Source organism: Eschrichtius robustus, chromosome X (assembly GCF_028021215.1).
Source record: "Eschrichtius robustus isolate mEscRob2 chromosome X, mEscRob2.pri, whole genome shotgun sequence".
In the NCBI taxonomy this organism is placed as follows: domain Eukaryota; kingdom Metazoa; phylum Chordata; class Mammalia; order Artiodactyla; family Eschrichtiidae; genus Eschrichtius; species Eschrichtius robustus.
The window spans coordinates 94,880,690-94,889,648 of NC_090845.1; the positions used below are offsets into that span (position 1 = coordinate 94,880,690).

The following is an 8,959-nucleotide window of genomic DNA, read 5'->3' on the forward strand; positions in this document are numbered from 1 at the left end:
TAAAAAACAAAGAACGGACTTGCATTTCTGGATCAGTTTACAGCTTAGCTGGAAGGACTTGTTTACTTATCATTTGCTCCTACTCCATACTTCAGCATTGCTATAGGGCTGAATAGGAGAGATACAGAATCTACGGGACTTGCTGACTAAAATATCAGGGAAGAATGAAAGGGAGGAGTTAAGGATAACTTCTAGGTTTCTGGTTTGGGTGACTGGGTGGAATTCAGAGTTTTCAAGATGTGCTCTGTGTGTTTACCCTTGCTCCAGCCAAGATGGTCTCCTTAACTCTGGTCTTTACTTCTGGCTTCTCCCTGTCCTGCCTGAAATACCCTTCTCTCTGTCTATTTAAATGTTACTCACCCTTTAATACCCAGCTCAAACCCTTGCCTCTAGGAAGTCTTTTTTTATCCACCCTAGTTGACATCGACCCTCATAAAGAGATAACAGACACAGGTCAGGATTCATGTTGGTTGTTTCCCCATACTGCAACCTTTTCTAGCCCTAATGGTGAGCGATTAAAGTTTTTCTTGTATATTTGAGGACAAATGGAACCTTGTTACTACCATCCCGGGCCTTGCTTGAGTCTTATATCCTGAAGTCCAAATGGCAGTAAGTGAACCAGTAGTTACCTCTGAATTCTCCTATCCTGTAATGGCACCTGTCATGAATGATGAAGAAAACACCCTACATGTCTTCATTTATGTGACCAGGCTATCCTCTGGATATTGCAATTTAAGCCTTCTGTCAATATTAAAAGATTTGGGATTGTTATTTCCAGCGGTGGAGATAGATTGCTCCAAAGTGTCTCCTCTTTCAACCAATAGCATGTATTCATAAATGTTTGCACAGGAAAGGGTTTAGTTCCTAGTTTTGAAAGTTTTTTTTTTTACAGTTTTGAAGCTATTTGGCACATGTGCGGATCAAACCAGCAAATCTGGCCACGTTAGCACCATGTACTAACCCACTGCACTTTTAATAAAGTGTGATTTTTCTTTAACAGGTCTGAATCATGAGATAGCAATCAGTGTTGCATTCCTCCCCGAGTATTCTCCGGAAGATGTCCGAACATCTCAAATAGGCACATTATTAACCTGCATGAATTACAGCTGTGTGTTTCCAAAGGAATTAACTGGCAATGACAAATTGCAAGGTCCAAGAGCACTTACAGGTAAGACAATCTCAGGATCTTTTCACTCAGAAAATAAAATTAATTAATATTGCAAACAGTCCTAAACTTAAGATGTTATTGTATAAATAGTTCTAGCCTTAACATTTGGTATAGTTTAAAGAGTTATTAGGTAAAAGTACCCAAAGACTTATAAATGAGAATATTTTTTTAAATAAAATTGGATAGATTAATGGTTTCTATTCCAGGCAGGCATTAAGAATGTTCTCTTATAATACATTTTTAAATGTAAGTATTCATTAGACCTAAGTGGTATGCACATGGAGCAGTGCAACTTCTACTCTTCTCTCCTTTTAATTCAGGCCTTTCACCTTATATTTGCCTGAAATCTCAATACCTCCATAGTATAGTACAGTACAGTTGTTTTCTCTTATAAATGTTCAGTTATTCAAGTGCTATGCAATAAATTTCTTCAGGACTGCTAGGAGTGTACGTAATCCCAGTAGTGAAACCCTTCAACCGACTAATTGTTTAGGCTACTACATAATATCCTGAACTTTAAATCATTTCTATATACCAGTAAACTTATGTGTCCAATTATAATTATCCTATTCACTTTCTGTTGTCATTTCTGTTTCCTAAGCATGTGGTAAAGTTTCTAGCCATTTTCACTGAGCTTATAAGAATATTACACTTAAAAAAGCTTTAAAGAAAGCCTTTATTATCTTGGGATTTTTGTGGTGGATCTTTCTAAGCTGATGAAACCCTTGAGTGGGTGTTGTTTTTAAACAAGTCTTATGAGCTGTACCTGATGATGAAGTAACTTTTGGCAGTAATGGTTACTGCAGACTGAACTTGAGTATCTAATTTTGTAAGAGATGAGGTTTTTTATTTTTCCACAGTCCATTTTAAAGATGGTATATTAGTTAACTTGCAGTATTACTTCTTACATTTCAGCTCCTTAGACTTACAGTAACCCGGATTTCGTAATTAGGGCCCTAATATGTACTTTAAATATTTGTGCACTCATGTTCTTGCTTCATGCAGTATCCACTTCTGTCACGTTTCTTCTGCTATATGTGTATGTTACTATTGATATAAAAAATCAAGGCAAAATCCTCAGGTATCTACTAGTTGCTAGTGCCAGTAGTCTTCCAGCAGTCACTAACATGGTCAAGTGAAAATACCTGGTACCATTCTGCCAAAGCAGTTAGTATTTGGGACATGAAGGGCAAGAATCACTAGAAGAGAAAAGTGATGTAATCAAAAGCAAGGTGATTTGTTTTGAACATGGAATACCGTATTTTTCATGACATAATGATAGTGTCCGTTTAGCTCTGTGCAAAGCATTGTGCCTGGGCATTTTACATAAGTTACAACTAATCCTAACAAGAGACTTTCAAGGTAAACATTATTATCCCCTATTTATAGATGATTAGACTGAAAATCAGAGAGACTCACCAGCATGGGTAACAGCTAGGATCTAAACCCAGATCAGTCTGATTCAAAACATTTCTATTCCCTCCATAATTACAAACTGAAAGATAAAAATATACAGAATAATGTAATGCAGTGGTTTATAGTATAACATTGGTATCATCTTTTAAACATTTTTATGAACTAGTTTCTTTTTTATTATAAAAGCTATACATGTTCACAATTTAAAAATTCAAACAATACCAAACGGCACAGGGTAAAAGTGAAAGTTCCCCTCCCTGCCTTTGAAGGTCTATCCCCTTCTGCCAACCCACTCACCTACTCTCTGGAGGTAACCAGTATTCTCTGAATCCTTTAAGAAATTATTTTTGCATATAACAGTATATTCTGTCTCTCACACACGCATACACATACACTCTCTCTCTCTCTTAAGTACACACAAATGGAATTATAGTAAACATGGTCTCATAACCTACTTTTTCCTTTTAACACTGTGTTTTGAATAACTTTCATATTAGTATAGAGAGAGCTACCTTTTTCGTTTTAGTAACTATAAATATTCCACTGTGTAGATATACCTGTATTTACTTAATCAGTCCCCTAATGATGGACATTTAGATTGTTTCCAAATGTTTTTGATATTAGCAAACAGTACTGCAATGAGTATATCTATCTGTGTGTATGTATATAATATAATCTTTGTGCACTTACACATCTGTAAGATGAATTCTTAGATGTCACTGACTCAAAAGATATATGCATTTAAAATTTTGGTAGATATTGTCAAAATGTCCTTCAAAAAGGTTATAACAAGTTACACTTTAACCAAAAGAAAGAGTGCCACTTTACTCGCACCCTTAGAAATACTAGGTGTTATCAGTCTTGTTAATCTTTGGCAGACGATAGGCAAAAAAGTATTATATCATTATCTTCATTTGCATATCTTAATTATTCTAAGCTTGAATATCTTCCTATGTTTATTGGCCATTTATATTTTTTCTTTCTATGAACTTTCTATGCTAGCTTTATTTTTTCCATTTTTCCATGAGCATTCTTTTTCTTATTAATTTGTAAGTTCTCTTTGCATATTGAAGAAATTTACCCTTTATTGTGTGTTGCAGTACTTTTACCAGTTTGACATTTATTCAGTGGGAATCTTGATATTTTAAGTAATTTTATTTTTATGTACTCAAATATATCAATCTTTCATTTCTATGGCGGCTGGTTTTATGTCATACTCAAAAAGGCATCACTCAGTCCAAGATTTTTTTTTAATTCACTATGTGTTTTTCTGATACTTTTATAGCTTTGTTTTTTTACTCATATATAATTTGTACTGTGGTAAAATATACATAACATAAAATTTACCACTTTAACCATTTTTAATTGTACAATTCAGTACACTTACACTAAGTACATTTACAATGTTGTGCAACCATCATCGTTACCCATTTTCAGAACATTTTCGTCATCCGAAAACAGAAACTCTATACCTGTTAAACAATAACTCCCCATTCCCCCCTCTCCCTAGCTCCTGGTAACCTCTTATTTTACTTTCCGTCCCTATGAATTTGCCTATTCTAGGTATCTCATATAAGTGAAGCAATGCAGTTTTGTCCTTTTGTGTCTGGCTTATTCACTTTGTATAATATCCTCAAGATCCATCCATGTTGTAATATATATCAGAATTTCATTTCTTTTTATGACTGAATAATATTCTGTTGAATGTATGTACCACATTTTGTTTATCCATTCATCTGCTGATGGACATTTGGGTTGTTTCCATTTCTTGGCTGTTATGAATCGTTCTGCTGTGAGTATTGGTATTCAAGTACCTGTTTAAGAAGTCCCTGCTTTCAGTTGTTTTAAGAATATCCCTAGGAGTGGAATTGCTGAGTCATATGGTAGTTCTATATTTAACTTTTTGAGGAACAACCAAACCATTTTCCACAGCAGCTGCATCATTTTACATTTTCACCAGCAACGCATGAGGATCCCAATTTCTCCACATCCTCGCCAACACGTTATTTTCTGTTTGTTTGTTTGTTGATAACAGCCATCCTAAAACAGTATCTCATTGTGGTTCTGACTTGCATTTCCCTAATTACAAATGATATTGAGCATCTTTTCATGAGCTTGTTGGCTATTTGCATATCTTCTTTGGAGAAATGTCGATTTAAGTCCTTTGCCCATTTTTGAATTGGATTGTTTGGGGGATTTTTTGCTTTTGATAATATGGCTTCATTTTTATAATTTAAAATTTTAATCCATTTGGAATTTATTTTGGTATAGAGAATGAGATAAGGATCCAGCTTAATGTTTTTCCAAGGGATTAGCCATAGTTCCCAAATCATTTATTGAATAATGCTTACTGTTATGGTGTTGTAATTGGTATTATATTTAACTATGAAGTACAAGGATATATATATATATATATATATATATATATATATATATATATATATATATATATATATATGCACATATACACACATACATATATCCCACCTCTTTGAAAGCATTGTTTCCATTGATAAACATTTCAGAAGCATAACATGATATGGAAAGGTTTTAACACATGTAAGAAATAATTTTATTATTCTCTGGATAATCAGGGTTTCCGATATTATTTTCAGAGGCAGGAATACCACACTATATTACAAGATAGGTTAGACTGTGCTGCAGTACAAAGCAATTCCAAAGTCTCAGTGACTTAATACAGTAAAAATTTATTTCTTGCTCAAGTCTGATGCAATCAGTTATTAGCTTTCTCCCCAGCAGTGATTCAGGAATCCAGCATGCTTCCATCCTGTTGCACCTCCAACAGGAACAAATGGCTTCTAGGGTTGTCTAGGCAGAGGAAGAAAGAGATGAAGGAGACACTGACTTTAATTTTGTTGGACCCAAACTGCCACATCATTTCCGCTCACATTCTCATTTGCCAGAACTTATTTACATGATCCCAAGCTAACTACAAGGGAGGCCAGGACACTTTGTCTCCCATGTGACCATGAAGAGGAAATGGAGTGGCAAATACACAGCATTGCCTTTGTCACACTCACCTTCTGCATATGTGATGTTCCTAAAAATGTACAATTTTAGTAATTCCAACATTTTAAATTGACATGTAGAGAAGCTCATTTTATAGGTAAAATCTATAATCCTTTTAAAACAATTCCTTTGTAATGTAAATAATAACATTGTAATTTAATACTAGGTTTTCTTAAGTAGAAAATGATGGTTGCTGGCATTTAATTAAGAGCTTACTATGTGTCAGCTACCATTCTAAATGCTTTTACATGCATTTAATCCTCACAACAGCCTATGATATAGGTACTAGATGAGCAGATTGAGGCGCAGAGAGGTTGTCATTTACACAAGTAGGCAGAGTTACCTAAACAGAAGGCTTACTTATACGTTATGTTGCAGGTACTACGTAAGTCATTATTTGTAGAATGATATGATGACAATTAGAATTATTAAGGTTTGGGTTTCTGCTGTTAGCATCAAATCTGAAGATCTTGAAATCTTTCCAAAGCATCTGGATTAAAGTCCATCCCACTCAAAGAAGAAGAAAATTATATAGTACCAGCAGTTGTTATTATATTCATTGTGCTTTAGTGAACTTGCACAATTTTAAATCATTCATCAGATTTTGTGACATGCCTAGCAGATGTGACTGTCCTGTGCAGCTAATGAAGCCTAAGCTTGAGGAGCTCTCACTTGTGTAAATCCCTTCCACAGCCCTTCTGGGGTTTTTTTTGTGTGTGTGTGTGTGTTGTTGTATTTTGTTTTTCCTTTCATAAAGAGGGCCCCCAAATAGTATACCTTTCAAGCTCCACAAAATCTAGATCCACTACTGGCCCTTGGTCACAATTTTGTAGAGATGTAGCTCTAGCACAAAAGGTTAAGAGCCCATGCCTTGATGCCACACTGTCTGGATTAGAATCACCCTGTGACTTTGCTTAAGTTACTTAACCTCTAAATGTTTTAGTTTTCTCATGTTTAAAATGAGGTCTTTGTCATGTGTAACCACTGAAGTCTGTGATACAGTAGCTTGGTAGTGGTCAGTTAGTGTTTTGAAAGAGATTCCTTAAATACCATTTTAGCCAAGAAGAAGAAGAAGAAGAAAAGAAAAACATTACTTTCTCACTTTTTGCAGATTGGCTCTGTGTTGTGGCACTCCTTCAGTGCTTAGCCAAGATGTTTATGACTCTGTCTTAGCCCTCACTTCCTGCTCTACAGAGACTGATGGTCAGCCAGAGGTGAACAATGAGAGTTTTCTCAGGCCTTTTCTGAACATGCATCCAGCACTGGGCATACATGTGGCCTTCTTGATTCCTTGGAATACACAGGAGCTCTTAAAAGCCCATATTCCCCCACGTATCTCTTTCCCCAGCCCCTTCCTCCCCAGGCTTTTTGGTCTGTCTATTGCTTGTCCCAACTTTATACCCTGCCCTATCTGCTCTGACAAATGCTTTTGCCTTTATATGCTTTCAACAAAAGCCTTTGGGAAAGCTACCCTAGTCATGGGATGCTCCAAATTGGGTGAAACACAAGCAAGCTCTTGCATCTGACCTTGAGGGAGCTGCCTGACAGGTCAAAATACACAACCACATCTTTGAGAATAAGGTCTGCGTAGCTCCCTCTGGTGCTAGCAACCTGCACCAAGAGTATGAGCTGCCATCTTCATGGCTGCTACTGATCTGGGGAGTAGGCGGGCAATCTAAAACACCACAGCACACTCTTACCACAGTGCAACAGCTTCTTTCTTCATTAATCTTTCACCAAGTTGTTAAGTTTTTGTCTAGATTCCAGAGTTCTGGAAAAGTTGATCTGAGAGTTTTTTGCCAGCTTATAAGTTGCTTTAGTGGTGGAACAGAGCCCTGAAATTCCATACTCTGCCATTTTCATCAATGTCACTCACCCGATCCATTCTTGATAAAGCTTCTTAAGAATATCCAAAGCTAAGTGTTAGTTAATAAAGCCACTTAAAAGGAAACATACTTTAAAAGAAGCTTCTTTTTTTTATTTTGCTTTATGTCTTGTAAGTTTTGCAAATAATTGATGATTGAATTTCAAAATAGAAAAATTTATCTTTGTATTTCATTGAAGGGTAGTAAGAAGTTGTTTACTTGGCACCTAAATGACCTTGAAAATATGTAGATTTACTTTGCTTCACTAAATAAATAAATAAATAAATAAACAAATAAATAAGGCTTTGGAGTACCAGCCTGTATCTTGACATTTTTGGTAGCATCTGTTTGATGTATTCACTGTTATTGGCAGAAATTACTATATTATAACTTTGATGAATGTGTGTGATGAATTGGAGGGAAGAGGGAGAAGATGAGAGACACTGTTAATTATAAGAAAAAAAATCAGGGGCTTCCCTGGTGGCACAGTGGCTGAGAATCTGCCTGCCAGTGCAGGGGACACGGGTTCGAGCCCTGGCCTGGGAAGATCCCACATGCCGCAGAGCGACTAGGCCCGTGAGCCACAATTGCTGAGCCTCCGTGACTGGAGCCTGTGCTCCGCAACAAGAGAGGCCGCGATAGTGAGAGGCCCGCGTACCGCGATGAAGAGTGGCCCCCACTTGCCGCAACTAGAGAAAGCCCTCGCGCAGAAACAAAGACCCAACACAGCCATAAATAAATAAATAAATAAATAAATAAATAAATAAAAAGAAAAAAAGAAAAAAATCAGCTTATGTGATACTAAATCCAAGTAAATATTTAACTATTTTACAATACTTACCATCTGCTTTTTACTTTTAGGTGATATTATAAAAGCAGCAGCTGAACTGGATAAAGTGCATATCGTCGGTATCTTGGATATCTGTAATTTAGGTAAAAATAAAACAGAAGTCTATTTACACAAAATTTATAGACCAGATAAAACTTCTTAAAAATTGGCAAATGAAATTATTAAAGGTTATAAAGAGGGCATTGTTTTAAAGATATTCTGTCATTTTGTTGGTAATTTCAGTAACTGTTTCTCAGAAAGAATATTACAAGTTAAGTGGTTTTATGTTCATCTTGTATTTGGAGCTAACACACTTCATTTTAAATTCATTCTTTGGAAAGGTCATTGAAACAATTTGTGTGTATCAGGAAAATTCATCTTACTTCTTTCTATATGACTGTTATCTTGACTTGTGATAATTTGTGTTCACTGTTCTATTTGTGAAGTATACTTTTATCCTAAAGCCTCAGCATAAGGCATCCCAACTTAAGAGTAACTTTTCATGGACATTTAACATCCTTCCATTTTTATTTGGCTATAATGGGAAATTTTGAATTGCTGATTTGAGGATTAAATTCTCCTAAAGTGGTCAACCTGAATTTCTCAAAACCAAGGTAGTTTCTATCATTTTCAAAAGCACACATGGATTGT

The 8,959-nt window shown here is 35.7% G+C and overlaps 1 protein-coding gene across 1 annotated transcript in view; it reads left to right on the forward strand.

Moving 5' to 3' along the window:
* RADX (RPA1 related single stranded DNA binding protein, X-linked) overlaps positions 1–8,490 on the forward strand; it is a 62,047-nt gene extending 53,557 nt beyond the window's left edge. Inside the window, exons 13-14 of the mRNA XM_068533364.1 lie at positions 1,001–1,168; positions 8,341–8,490. Of these exons, the coding sequence (XP_068389465.1) occupies positions 1,001–1,168; positions 8,341–8,471 (299 nt within the window). The 3' untranslated portion in view covers positions 8,472–8,490. The remainder of the gene's footprint in view (positions 1–1,000; positions 1,169–8,340) is intronic.
* The last annotated feature ends 469 nt before the right edge of the window (positions 8,491–8,959 follow it).